Source organism: Benincasa hispida, chromosome 10, assembly GCF_027475165.1.
Source record: "Benincasa hispida cultivar pf3 chromosome 10, pf3_genome.v1.1, whole genome shotgun sequence".
NCBI lineage: Eukaryota > Viridiplantae > Streptophyta > Magnoliopsida > Cucurbitales > Cucurbitaceae > Benincasa > Benincasa hispida.
In genome coordinates, this window is record NC_143487.1 from 62,084,244 (window position 1) to 62,107,611 (window position 23,368).

Consider the following 23,368-nt stretch of genomic DNA (forward strand, 5'->3'; position numbering starts at 1 on the left):
CTTCTTGTCTTAGTTATTTTTTAATCTTTCCTAATTGCATGATTTAATTTTTAGTGTGTTATTTAAATTTATCCTTGATTAAATTGTCTTTAAATTTGAAGTTATCATAGCTTGCATGATTTAAGTTTTGTCTTACATAAATTTTCTTTAATCAAATTAGTGGGTTAACTTTATTGAGCATTGTTAAAAATTGGTAGTCAACCCTATTCACCCCTCCCCCCCCAGTATTGCCTTTAGATCCTACAATTGGTATCAGAGCGGGTAGCTCGGTTTTCTTATTTCAAAAAGGTTTTGTAATTTTTTTTCTTGATTTTACATTCTGTTTTTTAATCTTATTAAATCTGGAATTTTTCTAATTTTTGTAAAAAGTTTGAAAAATTAAGTTTTAAAAGTTGTTTTCATTAGAATTTTTTTTTCATGAAAATTGGTTATTAAAACCTTATTTTTTTTCTCTACTTCTTAATCTTTGAAGTCTTTTTGATTAAAATCTAAATTTTGGAAAAGTACTTCTCTTTATAAAAATCTTTGAAAAAAAATTATTATATTCTCGTCCTTTTTCAAAAAACTTAATTGTTTGAGCTTATGGAAACTACTGGAATAAATGGGTATGGTGAAGGTCAATCTACCACTAGGCCACCTTTGTTTGATGGAAATAATTATGCATGGTGGAAAACTAGGATGAGAATTTATTTGATTTCTATTGACTATAATCTATGGGAAATTTTTTTTAATCGTCCTTTAATTCCTACTAAGATAGTTGATAATAAATATATTCCTAAGCAAGAAAAAGAGTTTAATGATGAAGATAAAAAGAAGTTTTCTATTAATGCTAAAGCCATGAACTGTCTGTTTTTTGCTTTATGTCTTGATGAGCTTAATCGAGTCTCTGCATGTAATTCTGCTAAAGAAATTTGGGATATGCTTGAAGTAACTCATGAAAGAACTAATCAAGTTAAAGAGTCAAAGATTAGCGTGTTAGTTCATAATTATGAATTGTTTAAAATGGATGCAAATGAAACTATATCTGAAATGTTTACTAGGTTCACGAATATTGTTAATGCTTTGAAGGGATTAGGAAAATCTTATACCACCTCTGAAAATGTGAGAAAAATTCTTAGATCATTGCCTAAGAGTTAGAAAGTTAAGGTGACGGCGACCCAAGAAGCAAAAGACCTCTCAAAACTTCCACTAGAGGATCTCGTTGGATCTCTCATGACACATGAGATAATCATGAAGGCCAATGTGGAAGAAGACGTCAAAAAGAAAAAGAGCCTAACATTAAAGTCCACTCAAGTTCAAGAGGACTCTGAAACTGAAGCTGAACTAAATGATGAGGAGTTCGCTTACTTGACCAAGAAGTTCAAAAAGCATTTTAGGAAAAGGAACTTCTCAAAGAAAGTCAACAATCAAGAAGGCAAAGGAGAAAAGAGCAACAAAGATACAATCATCTGTTATGAATGCAAAAAGCCCAAATACGTGAAGTGGGACTATCCTCAAAGAAAAGCCATTTCAAAGAAGAGCAAGAAGGCCATGAAAGCTACTTGGGACAAAAGCGATGAAAGCAAATCTGAAAGCAAGGAAGAAGTAGCAAATCTGTGTGTTATGGCTTTTGGAGACGATGACGACGACGATGATGAGGTAAGTCCTGAAAACCTTACTTTTAATGAGCTCATTGATGCATATAATGAAGTTAAAATTGAATTTGAAAAACTAGGTTGCAAATATATGTCTCTTAGGAAGAAAAATGCTAAATTAGCTCTTGAAAATAATAATTTATTAATTGAGCTAGATAATCTAAAAGAGAAAAATGAGACATTAGGAAAAGATCTAGATTTATCTAAATCAAATTTGCATACTTTAAAAGAAGAGTATAAATTATTAGAAAATAAAAATGAAGATATTTCAGCTACTCTTTTAAAGTTTACAAATGGGAAAAAGAATTTAGATATCATGATGGGTAAGCAACAATGCATATTTGATAAAAGTGGCTTAGGTTATAAACCTCACCAAAAACAAAAGAAATTTACAAACTACTTTGTCAAAGAAGGTTCTATTATTTGTCATGCATGTGAAAAACATGGTCATAAAGCTTATGCATGCAATTTAAGAAAAATCAATATTATGAATGAAAAGAAATGAATTCCTAAATTTTTGTTAGCTAACCTCGAAGGACCCAAACAAATTTGGGTACCTAAGGTTACATCTTGAGAATTAATTCTCTCAGGTATGTTTGAGATCCATAAAGAATAAGTGGTACTTGGACAGTGGATCAAAACATATGACTGGGGACCACACAAAATTCACATACCTAGAAAAGAAAGATGGAGGCTACGTTACCTTCGATGACAATAAAAAGGGTAAGATTGTTGGCAAAGGTAATATTAGTAATGGTTCGAATTTTCTTATTGAAAATATTTTTTTGGTTGATGGTTTAAAACATGGTTTATTAAATATTAGTCAATTACGTGATAAAGGATATAGAGTAATTTTTAGTGATAAAAATTGTACAATAGAAAATGCATGTAATGGAAAAGTTCTGTTTGTAGGAAATAGAGATAAAAATGTTTATACTATTGATCTATTAGATTGTCCTATAGTAGAAAATAAATATTTATCTGCATTGCATGATGATTCATGGTTATGGCACAGAAGGTTAGGTCATGCTAGCATGCATTTAATTTCAAATATTTCTAAGAAATCCCTTGTTAGAGGTCTTCCAAAATTAAACTTTGAAAAAGATAAAGTTTGTGCTTGTCAAATGGGTAAACAAACTAAGTCTTCTTTCAAACCAAAGAAAATGGTTTCTACTTCTAGACCTTTGCAACTGTTACATATGGACCTTTTTGGACCTACTAGAGTTGCAAGTCTAAGTGGAAAACATTATGCTTTTGTTATAGTTGATGATTTTTTGAGATTTACTGCGGTATACATACTCAACTGTGTTCCCTCCAAGAGTGTTGCAAGAACACCTCTGGAGTTGTGGAACGGGCGTAAAGTTAGTTTACGTCACTTCCGCATTTGGGGTTGCCCTGCACATGTGCTTGAGGCTAATCACAAGAAGTTGGAACCACGGTCGAGGTTATGCCTCTTTGTAGGGTACCCCAAAGTTACACGATGGGGTTATTTTTATGATCCGACGAAAAATAGGGTGTTTATTTCAACAAACGCTACTTTCCTAAAAAAGGATCATATAAGGGAGCACGGTCCACGAAGCAAAGTCATGTTGCGTGAGTTTTCAAATGCAACTCTTCAACAAGAGTTGTTGATGGGAGTTCATCCAGTAGGTCGGTTCCACCTCAAGAGTTGAGAGAACCTCGACTTAGTGGGAGGGTTGCAAACCCACCCGTTCGTTATCTGGGTTTCACAAAAATCCTTGCTATGGTAGCAGATGGCGACATTGAGGATTCGTTGTCTTATAGGAAAGGCAATAGAAGATGTTGACCGGGATGGCGACGTTGATGAACCTTATGTCTACAAAAAGATCATCAATACTTTAGTAGTCTTCTTAGTGTTGTACGTAGATGATATCCTACTCATTGAGAATGATGTAGGTCTACTGACTGTAGTTAAGAACTAGCTAGCGACCCAATTCCAACTAAAAGATTTAGAAAAGGCTCAATTTGTTCTAGGTATACAGATCTTTCGGGATCGTAAGAACAAAGTGCTAGCACTGTCTCAGGCATCGTACATTTACAAGATGTTGCTCAAGTACTCGATGTAGGACTCCAGGAGGGTCCTACTGCCGTTCAGGCATGGAGTCACTTTGTCTAAGGAAATGTGTTCTAAGACGTGTCAAGAGGTTGAGGAGATGAGACGGATCAGTCTAACCCTGGCCATTTTAATGTTGCTGACCCATTTACGAAGGCTCTCATGGCTACTATGTTTGAGGGTCACCTACGGAGCATGAATCTACGGGATTGCCCGCAGTTGGACTAGGGCAAGTGGGAGATTTTATTGTACTGGGCTTTTATGCCCTAGTTTATTGTTTTGTACTAAGTTTTTTGTACACCCCACTTCGCTTTAGGAAAAATGGGAGATTATTGGGGTTGATGCCCTAATGTCTCGTATCCTGTAGTTTGTAAACAGTTCGTACGAACGCTTATGTTGTTAATATATGATATTTACTTCACATCTTGAATTTTTGCTCAGTTGCTTGCTTTATTTGCTTTACTATAAACCAATAAACATAAAATCCCTAGTTATCTGTATGTGACTCAAGCATGTATGTGGTGACATACAAGTGGATCATGTCTTGAGTGATAACCAAAATGGTCTGTAGTATATGGATATAGGAGAGAAACCTTATCCTAGTAACGCTATGGATGTGGCCCGCTTTGTGAATGGTCACAAGTGTTGTGACTTGTCACAGATGATCTGATCCTGATCATTTGTGTTGGGGACATGCAAGTGGAAGCGTCCTATACAAAGAGTTTTTATAAGACCTGACCACGAAGTGCTAATTTCTCGTTATATAACACCATTCATGACAGAGTCTTCACTTCACTAGGATGACCATAAGTAACATGACCTCAATTCTGAGTGAGTTGGGAACTCCTGCCATTAAGGGCGGTCCTTTGATTTGTATGGGTGCGAGTGGCCAAATCGCCGATTCAAATCTACCATTTTGGGGATTCATCTGATTTGGGAGCTGGGAACTCAGCTACACAAGATGGAATTCACTCCTTCCCCAAGGTAAGAGTAAGTAGATAGATAGCTCCCTTAAAGGTTGATTCCGGGGCTTGAACGATGTGGCGCCACACACCTTCTCTTGGCTCAAGAGGTGTTCACACATAGTTGGACTATGTTGTATAGTTCATTAAAGGAATCAGTGGTACTTAAGAAGTGAGATGTAACTACAGGGGCATAATGGTAATTTGGCCCAACTGTACTTACAAGCATCTGTGAAGGGTCATCGTACTCATGATTGGTTATATCCGATGGACACAGAAATATATCTGTGGTAAGAAGAGTTCAGCTATTGGTCTTTAGTGAAATGCCTGACAGTTAACGGATGGTGGATGTCGTGGCTAAAGAGTTTAGTCAGCTATTCACGGACCATTGGAACTTCGAGCCACAGGTCCATTAGGACCCCTGGGTAGCTTGGATAAAGTCGAGAACCAGTATTTGGGTTAATTTGAAATGTTCAAATTGACAAGAGGAAGTTCAATTATATATGATATAATTGGACTGGTTAATTATATATGATATAATTGGCTAAATGTATGAGATACATTATTTTGGCCGAAATTAGATATAAATATGATTTATATCAAGTAGAGGAGAAAATACTATAGTAGATATGTGATATCAAACTATAGGATAAAAATATAATATGACTATATTTATTAATTAATTAGTTGATTAATTATATGATAATTAATCCAAAATTCACGTTTGGATGTGGGGTAATGGGCAACATCGGTTATTGTAACTAATGAGTTAAAATAAAAAATGTTTTCATTTTTGAATGGTTCAGTCGATCGCCCAGAGTTCAATCATCCAAAAGATATTCGGGAGCACGCATTAGAGAATAGAGAACGATTGTTTACGTAAAACTAGAGCCTATACGATAGTCCTCTCTACCCAGACGATCGTCTACCTCGCGCCTAAACGATCGCACACTATTTCCTACACGATCGGATAGCTTCTCTAAATGATCGTATAGTGTGTCGTTTTTACTAAACGATCGTGTATCTTTTCCTAAATGATCGTTCAGTAAATCCTACACGATCTTGTAGCTTCTCCTAAACGATAAGCTGTCTGCTATGCGATAGCGCTTTTTTCCCTCCCACTTGCTTATTGCCTACACGATTCGTGTTTCCTCCTTCCTCTACCAAATTCACCAATCCCCACCCTTTGGGTTTTCACTCCGAGAATACTCAGGGCTCTTTAGTGGTGGTTCTTAGCATGCCGATAATTAGTATTTGTTTGCATAACTGTATGTTGAATGTATATATTTGTATTTCAGTTACTGTGAGATTAGAGCGATCCGAACACGCTCATGGAACTCTTAGATATGAGATCCTTTACTACTAACCACGTGTGTTCTTCCATCAAGGATTTAATTCTTGGAAACAGTTGGAAACTGGAGAGATGACTCTTAAAGTTGGTACTAGTGACGTCGTTTCATTTGTTGCTGTAGGCAAGCTTAAGTTATTTCGAGCTATAATGGAGTGTCTTGGTAGTTAACGAATAGTGATTAATTCGGCTTAAAGAGTTTAACAATTAATTATAAATCGTTAGAGCTTATGATCTGTAGGTCCATAAGGTCCCTATACTAGTTGGTAATTTAGATTAGTAAATTGAGTAACCTTGATAAGATTTGAAATTAGAGTTTAAATTTTGAAATGTACAAATTCAATTAGGGTTTCTATTTATCATATTCGATACAATTAAAATATTTAATTTTATTGATATTAAACGAAATTGGAGAAACGATTAATGTTTAAATTATTTTTTGAATATTAATTATATAATATTTATTTCATTATGATGGAATTTTTTTTATTAATTTAATATTAGACATTAAATTAATAAAATTAATTAGTTTTATTTAAAAATTAATTAATTGAATTAATTTTTTTATATAAAACTAATAAATAAAAATTAAATAAGTTTAATTTAAAAGATGATTTTGGAAATATTTTTTTAAAAAAAAATTTGAAAATCAAAATTCATTGGAAATCTCCACTATGATACAAACTACCTTATTCACTCAATTCCATTTTCTCCATAAAATATGAGCTGGCCTTCATGCAAACTATGAATTTGCATGATGAAAGCTCTATAAATTGAAGTGTTAAGTTGAATAATAGATTCATGCTTACAAGAATTTCTTGAAGAACTCTGCATAAACATCCAAACCCTCTTCACATCTTATATACATCCAACTCAATTTAGTGTTTCCACCACACAACCCTTGCAACATAATAGTAGAGAAGATCTTTGTGTTGGTCTACTTGAGGATTGAAGCTCTTTCACGTGGAACTCAGCTGGACTTGAAGAGGATTCTTCAAAGGTATTGTGTTCAGTAAACCCTCTTCTGTAAAAGTTACTTTGAAGCATGTTTTAAACTCAAATTAAGTATAATTAGAGTGCTTATTGATTCTGTTTTTCTCCACTACACATTAATATACTATAACAATTGGTATTAGAGCATGATTTAAGCACTCAATTGTTGTTAATTTGAGTTTGGTGGGTATTTTTCATGAACTGTATGAAAATTGTGAACCGATAGGGTTTTTCAATGTTTTGGCATTTGAATCTTTTCAAATATGTTGTAACTCTTGTAATTGGCTCTTATTTGATGGGCCTTAATATAGGTTTAAGAGTCGGTAATTCGTTTGGATTCATTAGAGTTGCAATTAGGATGTAATTGAAGAAAAAATTGAAGAAAGAAGTGAAGAAGGTCGAAGTAGCAGGAACTGGAAATTCGAATTTATGCCAAATACTCGATGCTCGATGGAATACTCGATGTCATACTTGATGATATTTTATGAAATACTCGATGCACGATGCCATACTCGATGGTACTCGATGTATTTACTCGATGATATTTCATGAAATACTCGATGCACAATGCCATACTCGATGGTACTTGATGTGTTTACTTGATGGTATTTCATGAAATACTCGATACTCGATGCCATACTCGATGGTAATTGATGCATTTACTCGATGATATTTCATGAAATACTCAATACTCGATGCATGATGCCCTACTCAATGGCCGATGGCGTCTACTCGATGGTATTTTTATGAAATACTTGAGTTCGATGATGCTTGATGTCATACTCGATGCACACTGGCATACTCGATGTTGGTTGCTTGCTGATACTCGATAAGTTTTTCCCGGTTCAAGGAGGTCCGAGCGGTCTAGAAACTTATTGAAGCCGATTTTGCTATTTTTGTTAATAGCTAGGCCTTTTGTTTGCTTGGAAATGCCAAAACCAAAACCATATCAGTTTTGTGTTTAATTATTTATGCATTTGGTGTATGTTATAATTAGATCATTTTTGTATATGCATAAAATATGCCATGTATAATTAAAAATCCCACCATAGGAAGCATGTTACATACATTGAAGTATGTTATAAAATTGTTATAATGTATATTATGCATATATAGGGTTTCAATAGTTTTAATATGAAGGTTATCTTAAAAGTTGAATGCCTTTGATGTATGTTATGGATGTTTAGCATATCTATTTTTGTAAATTGTTATAAATTGAATTAGATATTAAAATCTATAACAAAGATAAAAAGCAAGCTCATTTTGGTTAACAACTTGTTTTAATAGTTAAAATAGGTCGTTATCTTATAAAATTTGATTACAAACTCAATCAGTTCACAATCCTGTATAAGGCTGGGGATACTTAAGTTGACGGTTTACGTAACACCTCCTACCTGGGAATTATGATTGAAATAACGAGAATTGTTAACCAGTTTTATGAACATGTGTGAGCGGTGTGAGGTTTAAAATTAGTTTTAACCTAGACATCGTAGGTTAAATCCAAATATAAACGTTATACTTGGATAATAAACACATAATCTTAGGTTGTTTAAAATTAGCCTTAACAAACCTAAGATAAAGAATACCCAAAACATTTAAAACACTCTAGTGGGAGATTAACAATATATATGATATATCATTTTTAGCTCTCATGTCCTCAAGAGTTCACACCATGAGATCCATGCTCGGCTTTGTGTAGATTTTACCTCGACTGCTTCATTCGAAAAGTGTTTGTATGGGTCAATAATAAGGTGAATGAGGGAAGTAGTTCATAGTAGTGCGTGAAGGAAATGTGTCAATGTATCCTCTATTAGTTTGAACAGTGAGATTCCTATGTTGCACCTGCTGTCGTTTATAGGCAACACTAGCTAGTCGTTAATAGCGGCGATCCTTTCGGAGCGTTGTAACATATGATTCAAAACAACCCAAGCTTAAGAAATGAATAGGGTCTTATAGTTCTGTCTTGCACATTATCTTCCAATTCGGGGGCATATTCATACTGTGCTATAAGATCTGAAAATGGCGAGTCACACTTATAGAATTACTAAGTGTTAGTAAGTTCTTGACCCAAAAACGGTAATTAAATGACTATCGAAATATGAGTAATTATGGAGATAGTATTTATTCAAGAATATCTTGCTTTAGTGAAGGGATATTTGACTACCTCAGGTAGCACTTATTCTAAATCACTGTAGTATCGTTGCAAATAAATAAAGATTTGTGGGTATTTATTAGTTTTTTCTAAAAATTGGATTTCGATGCACTTTAATAATTGAATTTGTTTATTTTTCAACATGTCAAACTCAATTATACAACTTCTAGTTTCTGACAAATTTACTAGAGAGGGTATTCCAACTAGAAGTCAAATTTAAATACGATATTAGTAGTTAATGATCTGAGGATTGTGTTAACGGAGGAATGTCCTCCTATTCCTAGTTCGACAGCAAATCAAAGCGTTTGGGATTCATATGATAGATGGGTGAGGGCAAATGAAAAGGCTAGGACCTATATCTTAGCGAGCATATCTAATGTGCTCAACAAGAAACATGAACCCATGTCCATAGCCCGTGAAATTATGGCGTCATTATAGGATATGTTTAGGCAACCGTCATATTATGTTCAACACGAGGCTATAAAATATGCTTATAACTCGAGAATGAAAGATGGAACCAATGTCTGGGAACATGTCCTAGACATGATGGTTCATTTTAATGTCGCTAAAGCTCATGGGACTACCATAGATGAAACTAGTCAAGTTATATGATATTAGTGTCTCTTCCGAAGAGCTACCTAACCTTTCGTACTAATGCTGTAATGAATAAGATAAGTTACAATTTGACTACTTTATTAAATGAACTGCAGACTTATCAGTCAATGATGAAATTAAAAGAAAGTGAAGCAAATGTTGTTTCACGTCAAAAGAAATTTTTAAAGTGTTCTTCATCAAGAACGAAACCCGCTGACAAAAAAGAAATTTGCCCCTTCTTCATTTAAAGACAAAAGTGTACAAATGAAGAAAAAGGGAAAAGAGAATAAACAACTCATTGCAAAGAAAAATAAGGCTTCCAAAGAAAAATGTTTCCATTGTGGAGAAGACGGGCACTGGAAATGGAACTGTCCAAAGTATTTGGCTGAGAAGAAAGCGGAAAAGAAAAACCAAGGCAAATCAGATTTACTTATATTTGAAACATGTTTAGTGGAAAATTCTCACTCGACCTAGATATTAGATTCAAGAGCCGCTAACCATGTTTGCACTTTTCTACAGGAAAGTAGTTCTTGGAAACAACTCTCAGAGTATGAAATGACTTTCAAGGTGGGAACGGGGAAGTCATTTCAACAAAAGCAGTGGGAGATGTCAAGTTGTTCTTTGGAGATTTTTTTGTCTTATTAAGAAATGTATATTATGTACCAAAGATGAAAAGAAACTTAATCTTCATTTCTTGTCTACTTGAAAATATGTATAAAGTATCTTTTGAAATTAATGAAGTGTTTGTTTTTTCAAGAGGTGTTCATATTTCTTCTGCTAGACTTGAGAATAACTTGTATGTGGTAAAACCAACTAAAGCAAAAGTCATTTTAAATATAGAGATATTTAAAACGACTGAAACTCAAAATAAAAAACAAAAAAATTCTCCTAACGCCTATCTTTGGTATCTCAGACTTGGTCACATAAATCTCAACAAGATTGAGAGATTAGTTAAAAACGGTCCTCTAAATCAGTTAGAAGATAGTTCTTTACCTCCTTAAGAGTCATGTCTTGAGGGAAAAATGACTAAAAGATCTTTTTTTGGAAAAAGTCTTCATGCCAAAGAACCCCTTGAACTTATACATTCAAACCTTTATGGTTCGAAGAATGTAAGAGCACGAGGTGGATATGAATATTTTTTCAGTTTTATTGATGACTATTCTAGATATGGCTATGCTTACTTAATAAGTCACAAGTCTGAAACTCTTGAAAAGTTCAAGGAAATCAAGACCGAAACAAAAAATCTATTAGGTAAAAGAATTAAAATACTTCGATCAGATCGAGGTGGTGAGTATATGGATTTACAATTTCATAACTATTTGATAGATCATGGAATTCAATCCCAACTCACAGCACCTAGAACAACACAACAGAACGGTGTTATAGAAAGGAGAAACCAAACCTTGTTAGACATGGTTGATCCATGATGAGTTTTGCTCAGTGACCTCAATCCTTTTGGAGGTATACAGTACAGACTGCGGTATATATTCTGAACATGGTTCCCTCAAAAAGTGTTTCTGAAACACCGTATGAGTTATGCAAATGACGTAAAGGTAGTTGAAAATCTTTCAGGTATGGGGATGTCCGACACACCTGTTGGTACAAAATCCTAAGAAATTCGAAAAATGTTCGAAGTTATGCCTCTTTGTTGGATACCCAAAAGAAAAAAAAAAGGAGGATTGTTCTATGATCCCTAAGAAGACAAATTATTTATTTCAACAAATGCTACATTCTTGGAAGAAAATCATATTAGAAGTCATCAACCTTGCAGTAAACTGATGTTGAATGAAATGACCAAATATATTATAGATAAGTCAACAAAAGTTGTTGATGAAGCTGGTCCATCAACAATGATTGTTGCTCCATCAAACTCTTCTCAAGAGTTGAGAATGCCTCGACGTAGTGGGAGGATTGTTCATAAACCTGAATGCTACATGGGTTTAACAGAAACCCAAGACATCATACTTTATGATGGTCTAGAGGATCCATTGACCTTTAAATAGGCAATGGAAGATGTTGATAGGGAACAATGGATAAAAGCCATGGGCGTAGAAATGGAGTCTATGTGCTTCAATTCTGTCTGGGATCTTGTAGATTAACCATATAAGGTTAAACTTATAGGTTGTAAATGGATCTACAAGAAGAAAAGAGACCAAACTGGTAAGGTGCAAACTTATAAAGCCAGACTCCTGGCAAAAGATTTTACCCAAAGGGAAAAGGTTTCCTATGAAGAAATCTTCTCTTTTGTTGCCATGATAAAATCAATAAGAATACTCTTATCTATTGTCGCATATTATGAATATAAGATATCAAAAATGGATATTAAGACAGCTTTTTTGAATTGTCATCTTGATGAAAGTATTTTTATGTCTTAACCAAAAGGGTTCATTAAACAAAGTCAAGAACAAAATGTTTGCAATCTTAAGAGGTCCATTTATGGGTTGAAGCAAGCTTCTAGATCCTGGAATATAAGATTTGATAATGTGATCAAATCTTATGACTTTGAACAGAATGTTAACGAACCTTATGTATACAAGAAGATAGTCAATAAAACTGTAGCATTCCTGGTCCTTTATGTTGATGATATCTTGCTCATTGGGAATGAGACATGTTACCTTGCCGACGTAAAGAGATGGTTAGCATCACAGTTCCAAATGAAAGATTTGGGAGATGCTTAATCTGTTCTTGGGATTCAGATTTTTTATAATCGAAAGAACAGAGCCTTAACACTATCTCAAGCATTTTATATTAACAAAATGTTGTCAAAGTATAACATGCAAAATTCCAAAAAGGGTATGTTACCTTTTAGACATAGAACTCATTTGTCAAAGAAACAGTGTCCTAAGACCCCTCAAGAAGTTGAGGAAATGAAAAGAGTTCCATATGCATCGGTAGTTGGGAGTATAATGTACGCTATGTTGTGTACACGTGCTGACATATATTTTGCAGTTGGAATCGTCAGCAAGTTCCAATCTAACCTAGGTCACAGTCATTGGACGGTTGTCAAAAACATCCTCAACTATCTCAGGAGAACAAGGAACTATACGCTTGTGTATGGGCCTAAGAATTTGATCTTTACAGGATACAACTGATTCTAATTTTCAGACTGATGTATATTCTAGGAAATCTACCTCATGATCAGTTTTCACTCTTAATGGATGAGCTATAGTGTGGAGAAGTATTAAAAAAGTTGTATAGCTAACTCCACGATGAAAGCAGAATATGTAGCTGTATGCGAAGAAACTAAAGAAGCAGTGTAGCTATGCGAGTTCCTGACAGATTTGGAAGTCGTTCCAAATATGCACTTGTCTGTTACTCTGTATTGTGACAATAGTGGTGCAGTTGCTAATTCCAAGGAACCTCAAAGTCACAAACATGGAAAATATATCAAAATAAAGTACCATCTCATCAGAGAGATCGTACACCAAGGAGACGTGATAGTGATGCAGATAGCCTCAGAAGACAACCTTGGTGATCTGTTTACGAAGGCCCTCTCAGCTAAAGTGTTTGAGGGCCACCTGGTTGGACTCGGATTATGAGCAACATAATCTAGGGCAAGTGGGAGAATGTAAAAGGGTATTTTGGATGCCATAGTTTATTGTATTTTCTCTCTTTATTTCTCAACATTGTAAACATTATATATTTATATGTTTATCTCACTGGAGTGTTAATCCAAGTGGGAGATTATTGGGAATAGCCTAAACTTGCAGTTCGTAAATGTTGTTAACATATTTATCAATAAAAACGTTGTTGATTTTTTTATTCAATAAATTACTATTGATATTGCATCCTTCTATAAAAATCCAATAATGAATTCATGGCTAGTGATTAATTCGGTTTAAAAAGTTAACCAATTAATTACAAGTCGTTGGAGCTCATGATCTGTAGGTCCATAAGGTCCATCTACTAGCTCGTAATTTGGATTAGTAAATTGAGTAATCTTAATAAGATTTGAAATTAGGGTTCAGAATTTGAAATGTACAAATTCAATTAGGGCTTCTATTTATTGTATTCGATACAATAAAAATGATTAATTTTATCGAAATTAAACGAAATTGGAGAAACGATTAATGTTTAAATTATGATTTAAATATTAGTTGTATAATATTTATTTCATTATGATGGAATTGTTTTTTTATTAATTTAATATTAGATATTAAATTAATAAAATTAATTAAAAGGTTTAATTAATTAGTTTTATTTAAAAATTAATAAATTGAATTAATTTTTTGTGTATAAAACTAATAAATCATATTAAATAAGTTTAATTTAAAAGATGATTTTGGAAATCATTTTTTGAAAAAACATTTTGAAAATCAAAATTCAAAGTGGAGATTTCCAAACCACCTTATTTACTCAATTCCATTTTCTCCATGAAGTAGGAGTCGTTCTTCATGTAAGCCATGAATTTGCATGATGAAAGTTCTATAACTTGAAGTGCTAAGCTGAATAATGGATTCATGCTTACAAGAGCATCTTGAAGAACTCTGCAGAAACCTCCAAACCCTCTTCACATCTTATATACATCCAGCTCAATTTAGTGTTTCCACCATATAATCCTTGCAAAAGAATAGTAGAGAAGATCTTCTTGGTGGTCTACTTGAAATTTGAAGCTCTTTCATGTGGAACTCAGCTGGACTTGAAGAGGATTCTTCAAAGGTATTGTGTTCAGCAAACACTTTCTATAAAAGTTACCTTGAAGCATGTTTTAAACTCAAATTAAGTATAATTAGAGTGCTTATCGATTTTGTTTTTCTCCGCTACACATTAATATACTATAACAAAAACATCATACTGATGATAGAGTTGAGGATCCATTGTCTTATAAATAAGCAATGGAAGATGTTGACAATGATGAATGGATTAAAATCATCAATCAATAAATGGGGTCCATGTACTTCAATTTTGTCTGGGAGCTTGTAGATCAACCTGATGGGATAAAACCTATATGTTGTAAATGGATCTACAAGAGGAAAAGAGGTGTAGATGGAAAGGTACAGACCTCTAAAGCTAGACTTGTGGCAAAGGGTTATACACAGGTTGAGGAAGTGGATTATGAAGAAACTTTCTCACCTGTTGTCATGTTAAAGTCTATCAGGATTCTCTTGTCTATATCCGCATATTATGACTATAAAATATGGAAAATGGACGTCAACAATGCCTTTTTAAATCCTAATCTTGAAGAGGCCATCTAGATGAATCAACCAGAAGGGTTCATTGAACAAGATCAAGAGAAAAAGGTTTGCAAGCTTAATCGGTCCATTTATGGACTGAAACAAGCATCTCGATCTTGGAATATAAGATTTGATGTAGCAATCAAATCTTATGGCTTTGACTAGAATGTTGATGAGCCTTGTGTTTACAAGAAAATCATCCACTGCTTAGTAGCTTTCCTTATGCTGTATGTGGATGATATCCTACTCATTGGGAATGACGTAGGTTTTCTGACTGATGTAAAGAAATGGCTAGCCGCCCAATTCTAAATGAAATATTTGGGAGAGGCATAGTTTGTTCTAAGGATCCAGATTATAAAGGATCGTAAGAACAAAAGGTTGGCCTTGACTCAAGCATCGTATATTCACAGGATGCTTATCAGATACTCGATGCTCAATTTGAAGAAAGGTTTACTACCTTTCAGGCATGGTTGTATTTTCTAAGGAACAGTGTCCTAAGATTCCTTAAGAGGTTGAGGAAATGAGACTAATTCCTTATGCATTGGCTGTTGGCAGCCTTATGTATGCAATGTTATGTGCAAGATCTGAAATTTGCTATACAGTAAGGATTGTCAGTCGATATCAGTCCAATCCAAGATTAGATCACTGGATAGTGGTCAAACAATCCTCAAGTATCTTCAGAGTGTAGGAAGATACCAATGTGCAGTGGAAGAAACTAGGAACCATAAGCATTCTAATTCATTGATTTTGGCATAAAAGAAAACATGCTTCAACAGAAAAAAAATGGGTTTCATGACATACCTTTGAAGAACTTCCTCTAAGCTTCGATTTAGCTGCAAATCTCCACAGGATCTTGTTGTAGACCACCTTAAGATCTTCCTTACTATCCTCTTGGAGTTCAAAATTGAATAGTGGGACTCAAAATAAGCTAGAATTAAGAGAATTTGGAGAAACTCACAGCAGCAACCATGTAGAAGACCACCCTTCTTCTCTCAAATTTTTCTCAAAATTTTGTTTGGTTGCTCTCTCTTCAAAACACTCCAAAATCTTCTATATATTGCAGACATTCATGCAAAGAAGTTTGCTACATGAGATGCATCTCATGCTTGGAGTTAATGAAGAGTTAAAGTGGGTTGTTGGTGAGCTAGTTCATGAAGTAAATGGAAAATCAATTTTTCCAACTTTGTGTTTTTCTTTTCTTTTTCAATTTTATCAAAATTGATTTCAAAAATCAATTTTATTTAATAAAACTGAAAATAATATTAAATTAATTTTTAACACAATTCCATCTTTAAATATTTAAATCATATTTAAATATTATTTCTCCAAATTCATTTAATTCTAATTTGAACACTTCAAATTAACTTATCACGCTATTCTAGAGCTTATCCATTTATAAGCTAATAGGAGGACCTCGCGGACCTACAAATCATGGGCTCCAACGATCCGAGATTAATCAACTAAATTCACTAGACTGATCTAACCCCCATTCGTTAACTAATGGGTGATTCCATTAAAGCCAATAGTTGAACTCCCCTCACTGTAGATATATTATGTTCACTCGATATAACCATGATTAGTAAGTTAACCCTTCACAGGTTGCTCGTAATAACGGTTGGGTCAAATCTCTGTTTTACCCACGAAATTACTTCTTGTTCCTTAAGTTCCACTGATCCCCTAATGAAAAATTGTTTTATGATCCAATCAACTAAACAAATCCCTCTCAGGCCAATGAGAGAGTGAGGCCTCTTGTTCAAGACACAAAATTAGCACTTAAAGGGAACAACTTCTCTACTAATCCTAATCAGGTAGGAGTGAATTCCCTCTTACACTCTATCTTCCCAACTATTCATTCGGTCTTATCCCCAAAATGGTAAGCTTATTGAGCAGAGGCAATCGGTCTACTCTCACCATTTGCAGGTCAAAGGATAATCCCAAACAAACAGGAATTCATAGTTAGCTCAGGACTAAGGTTAAGTTACCTAGGTCATCACTTTGAAATAGTCAGTCTTAAATAGTAAACAACATTATAAAGTAAGAGTGACAGGTTTCGTGGTCCGATCTTGCACAAAACTCATTTGCATAGGACACCCTCACTCCTCATGTCTCAAAATGCACGAATTAGGATCACTTCGTATGTAGCACTTTACAACTCTTTGTAACAATAACAGAGTAGGTCGTATCCAATAGTGTTACCAGAATAAGGTACCCAACCTTATTCATATACTATAGATCATTTTGACTATTTACTCGAACTTGATCCACTTGTATGTCTCCACATAAATTTCAAATACATATATAATAGTCAAGGGACTTGGGTTTATTGGATTTCTAAAAAACAATATTTTCAATAACAACTTTATCAAATTCTCAAAATAAGTTCTAATGTTTACAAACCACGAGTTTTAGGACATAAAATCCAACACAGAGAATGAGGGACTACATGCTCGTGTATGGAGATAAGGATTTAATCCTTATAGGATACAAAGACTCTGACTTTCAGACTGATCGGGATTCTCGAAAATCTACCTCAGGATCAGTATTTACTCTGAATGGAGGAGTTATAGTATCGTGAAGCATCAAGCAAGGATGCATCGCAGACTCCACTATGGAAGCTGAATACGTAGTTGCTTGTAAAGCTGCAAAATAGGTTGTTTGGCTTAAGAAGTTCCTTACTGATTTGGAAGTTATTCCCAATATGTCTTTGCCCATCACACTTTATTGTGATAACTGTGGTGTTGTGGAAAATTCTAAGGAACCTAGGAGTCACCGAAGAGGCAAGCACATAGAACAGAAATACCATTTGATTCGGTAGATTGTACATCAAGGTGACGTGACTATCATGAAGATTGCTTCAGAGGACAACATTGCCCATTCGTTTACAAAGGCTCTCACGGCTAAAGTGTTCGAGGGTCATCTAGAAAGTCTAGGTCTACGGGATATGCGGCATATTGTCTAGGGCATGTGGGAGATGTTACTAGGGTATAGTGTATGCCTTAGTTTATTTTGATTTTGTACTTTATTTGTATTGTACATTAGGCTCCCTAAGCTTTAGGACAAGTGGGAGATTGTTGGGATTAGTGTTCTAAATCTCTTTGTAATCTTGTAGTTTGTAAACTTTGTATAAACATATAATTGTTGATAAAATAAGTGTTATTTTATAAAAAAATATACTCAATCTATTAAACTAAGATCCTAGGTTATTTGATGTAATTTAAACAAGTATGTAGAAACATACAAGTGGATCTTGTTTAAATAATAACCTAAACAATCTGTAGTAGATGGATAAGGCTAGGTACCTCATCCTTGTGACATTACGGATATGGCCCACTTTGTAGGTATTACAAGTGTTGTAAAGTGCTACAAATGATCTGATCTTGATTATTCATGTGGAGACATATGAACGGGGTATCCTATACAAAGAGTTTGAGACTGGACCACGAAATGATTAGTCTCATTATATAACGTTATTAATAATTGAAACTTACATTTCTCCAAGATGATCATATGTGACATGACCTGAATCCTGAGTGAGTTGTGAACTCCTACTCATGAAGGCGATCCTTTGATTTGTATGGGTGAGAGTGGCCAGATTGCCAACTCAATAAGCCTACCATTTTGAGGATTGGTCTGACCAGCGATTTGGGAACACAACTACACAAGATGGAATTCAATGTAGGAGCAAGTAGATAAATTACTCCCTTAAGGACTGATTCTGGGGCTTGAACATAGTGGCCACACCCTCTCCTGACCACAGAGAGACTTGGTCATAGTTGGACTATGACTTATTGTTCATTAGAGAGATCGGTGGTACTTAAGGAGTTAGATGTAACTACACGGAAAAAACGGTAATTTTGGCCCAGCTGTACTTACGAGCAATTTGTGAAGGGTCATCGCATTATTGATTGGTTATACCCAATGGACACAGAAATTTATCTGTAGTGCGAAGAGTGCAATTATCGGTCTTTAATGGAATGACCGACAGTTAACAGATGTTGGGTAATTTAATTCAAGAGTTTAATTAATTATCCATGTACTGTTGGAGCTTCAATCTACAAGTCCCTAAGGTCCCCTCTGTAGCTCAACAGGGATTTAATTGAAAATTATTTTTGGATTAATTTGAAGTGTTCAAATTAATTGAGGGATTAATATATGATATAATTAATTTAATTAATTATATATGTGATATAATTAATATAATGTATTTGATACATTATAATATAAGGTAATGTGAGAGGAATTTGAATATGATTCAAATACTAATTATATGAATAAATTTAATATAAATATGATTATATTAAATACCATAAATAAGTTGAGGTGAATTAAATGTTTGAATATGATTCAAATATTAATTATATGAATAAGATTCATATAAGTGAATTTAATATAAATGTGATTTATTTCATGTATGGTTGAGAGAAAATATATATATAGATTATATTGTATTTGATACAATATGTAACTATAGATTATATGTTATATAGATATAACATATAGTTTATATACATATAATAAGGTTGTTATTATATGTATCATTATTAATAATTTAACTTTATTAAATATTAATTAATTAATTAAAGAGAGGGAGTTACAACTCCCTCCCCCTAATTTCTCTCAGCTAAGTACGTGATGAGAGGGCTCAGAGAGATGGATGGTGCTCATTCATCTTCTTCCAGAAAAAACTAAGAGAAATAGTTCTCTCTGAGAAAAACTCACAGAGAAAAAAATTCCCTCTCTTCCTCATCTCCATCTTCTTCCCTCTTCCAAACCTAGGGCAAAGCCCCAACTCCTGCCTATTCTCAGTCCTAGAGAATACAAACTTTTATTGGTGTCCCTTTTGGAAGAAGAGATCGTGATTTGTTCGAGGGATTTCTTGAAGATAGGGTTCTTCAAAGGTATTTTCTTCTTCCCTTTTTTCTTTAGAAAAGTATGTTGTAGGTTAAATTTTAATGCATAATCCTTCTCTTTTAATTATGTAATTTTTGTAAGTTCTATGAAAAACGAAAATTGGGACCGATTCCCACATTCCGCTGCATAAATCTTCAATGGTTTTCCCTTCAGATAAGGGTGAGAAAAATGTTGCCTCGTCTTTTAAGAAGTTCTACGAAGGATCATTCTCTTGAACTAAGTTTGTACCTTCTTTTTTCGGCATCAAAAAGTAAAAGAAGAAGAAGAAAGAAGTGAAGGGGAAAGCTAACCCACCACTTGCTGCCCAAAAGGGAAAGAAGGCCAAGGCTGCAAAGGAAATATGTTTTCATTGCAACCAAGAAGGACACTAGAAGAGAAATTGTCCCAAATACTTGGCAGAAAAGAAGAAGGCCAAGCAAGGTAAATGTGATTTACTTGTTTTGGAGACTTGTTTAATGGAGAATGATGATTCAGCCTAGGTAATAAATTCAAGCGCCACTAACCATGTTTATTCTTCCTTTCAGGGAATTAGTTCCTGACAGAAATTGGAGGTTGGGGGAGATGATGATGCATGTTGGAACTGGGCATGTCCTCTCAGCTATGGCAGTGGGAGGACTTCGACTTTATTTACAGAAATCGTATGTTATACTAGATAATGTAATGTGGTTCCAAGTTTGAAAATGAACCTTATTTCTGTAAAGTGCCTATTATAACAAAAATATTTTGTTTCATTTTATGTAAATAAAGTATTTGCTTACAAAAATGGTATATATATTTGTTCTACAAATCTCGAAGATAATCTTTATGTGCTAAGACCATTAGCAACTAAATTTCTCCTAAATACTAAAATGTTTAAAATTGTAGTAACTCAGAATAAAAGACAAAAATTTGTCCTAAGGAAAATGCCCATCTTTGGCACCTATGGTTAGGACACATAAATCTCGATGGGATTGTGAGACTAAGCGAGTTAGAAGAAAATTATTTACCTGTGTGTGAGTCATGCTTTGAAGGCAAAATGGCTAAAAGATTTTTTTACTAGAAAAGATCACAGGGCCAAAGAACCCTTAGAACTTGTACATTCAAACCTTTGTGGTCCGATGAATGTTAACGCAAGGGGAGGATTTGAATATTTCATCACTTGTACTGATGATTATTCTAGATATGGGTATGTTTATTTAATGCAACATAAGTCTGAAGCCCTTGAAAAGTTCAAAATATGAGGCTAAAGTTGAAAATGCATTAAATAAAACCATTAAAAAATCTCGATCTGATCGAGGTGGAGAGTATTTGGATCTAAAATTCTAAAACTATCTTGGGATTACCCTCAAGCACATGTGTAGGGCAACCCCAAATGTGGAAATGACGTAAACTAGCTTTATGCCCATTCCGCAACTCTAGAGGTGTTCTTGCAACACTCTTGGAGGGAACACAGTTGAGTATGTACATCGCAGTCTCTACTACGAAACCCCAAAACGAGTTCGGTAAGGAAGCGTAACTCATCATGGAACGAACCATGTTTAACAAGGTCTTATTTCTCCTCTCCGCTACACCATACTGCTGAGGTGTACCCAGTGCTGAAAGTCGGGAAACAATTCCATGTTCTATCAAATAGTCCTAGAATCGGAGTCCAAAAACTATCCACCTCGATCTGATCAAAGTGTTTTAATCCATCTATCCAATGCGTTTTCAACTTCAGCCTTGAACTCCTTGAACTTTTCAAAGGATTCAGACTTCCGTTACAAAAGATAAACATACCCGTACCTAGAGTAATCATCAGTAAAACTGATAAAATACTCATAGCCACCTCGGGCTCGCACATTTATAGGACCACAAAGGTCAGAATGTACTAACTCAAGAGGCTCTTTGGCTCTAAAACCTTTTCCAGTAAAAGGTCGTTTAGTCATCTTACCCTCAAGGCAAGATTCGCACACAGGTAAAGAATTTTCTTCTAACTCACTTAGAAGTCCATTATTCACCAATCTCTCAATCCTATTGAGATTGATGTGCCCTAAACGTAGATGCCAAAGTTGGACATTTTCTTTTGGAGAAATTCATTGACGTTTTGATTGAGTTACGACAGTTCTGAACATTTCAGTCTTATGAAGGGAATTAATGGCTAACGGCCTTAGCACATATAAATTCGATTCCAAATTTGCTGTACAAATAAAAACACCATCTTTATGAATAAACGCTTTACTCAAATTGAAAGAAACAGTGTATTTACATTACAATATGCACTTTACAAAAAGAAGGTTCCTTTTTAATTCAAGAACAATATACACATCAATTAAAATTAGAAACCTATACTGTAAAGTCAACTAGAGCTCTCCCACTGCCAAAACTAAGACGACGTACCCGGTGCCTACTCACATCGTCATCTCACCAGCCTCTAACTATCGCCAAGAACTAATCCCCTGAAAAGAAGAACAAACATGGTTAGTGGAGCCTGAATCAATTATTCAAGCAGAATCATCATTCTCCACTAAATAAGTTTCGAGCACAAGTAAATCATATTTACCTTTATCCGCCTTGGCCTTAGCCTTGGATGCTTTCGTCTCCTTCAGATATCGAGGACAGTTCCTCTTCCAATGTCCATCTTGGTTGCAATGGAAACACTTTCCCTTAGCAACTAGTGGATGCCTCCTCGGGGCAACAGACGGTGGGTTAGTAGGTGCCTTCCCTTTTCCCTTACCACCCTTCTTCTTCTTCTCTTTTGCAGAGTTAGAAGTAGAAGGTGCAGACTTCGTTCCTGAGGTCAAACCTCTATGGAACGTCCTTGAGGATGAAGCAACATTTGCCTCACCCTTCTGCCTCTCCTTACTTTTCAGTAAAGATTGGTATGTCTGCAACTCGTTGAGGAGAGTTGTAAGGTTATATTTCACTTTGTTAAGAATTACAGTGCTAACAAAGTGCGGGAAGCTCTCCGGCAAGGAATACAGGATTATGCTAACCTGGCTTCCCTCATCGATAGTAGACCCATTCAGCTCTGCCACATTTAAGTGGACCATCATGTTTATCACATGTTCATGAACAGAGGTGCCTTCTTGCATTTTGGAGTTGAATATATATTTAAGAGCCTCATGCATAAGTTGTTCAAATAGTTGTCCAAACATCCCCTGTAGGGACCCCATGATCTCATGGGCTGAGACCATAGGTTCATGCTTCTGGGCCAAGACGTCAGAAAGACTTGCCAAGATATAGGCTCGGGCTTTCTTATTCGCATTTGTCCATCGCTCGTATGCCTCCCGAACATTTCGAGCTGCATTTGGAGCTGGAATAGAAGGACAAGCCTCCATGAGAGTGAATATAAGATCCTCGATGATTAGGATCGTTGTGTTCATATGTTTCCATGTTGAAAAATTGACGCCAGTTAATTTTTCGGCGCTTAACAACGATAAGGTGGCTGTAACCATTTGAAAAATGTTGCTGAAAATACGAACGAATCTTTATTAGATTTTGCTAAACCACTTTTAAACCAATTAGTTTTGCAAAACAGTTTCAAGTACCCTAAGTTATAGACTTCTAT

At 34.8% G+C, this 23,368-nt stretch overlaps 1 protein-coding gene across 1 annotated transcript; it reads left to right on the forward strand.

Moving 5' to 3' along the window:
• The first annotated feature begins 582 nt into the window (after positions 1-582).
• LOC150033539 (uncharacterized) lies at positions 583-1,137 on the forward strand. Its single transcript, XM_090306446.1, has one exon. The coding sequence runs from the start codon at positions 583-585 to the stop codon at positions 1,135-1,137; it is 555 nt and encodes a 184-aa protein (XP_090162572.1).
• The last annotated feature ends 22,231 nt before the right edge of the window (positions 1,138-23,368 follow it).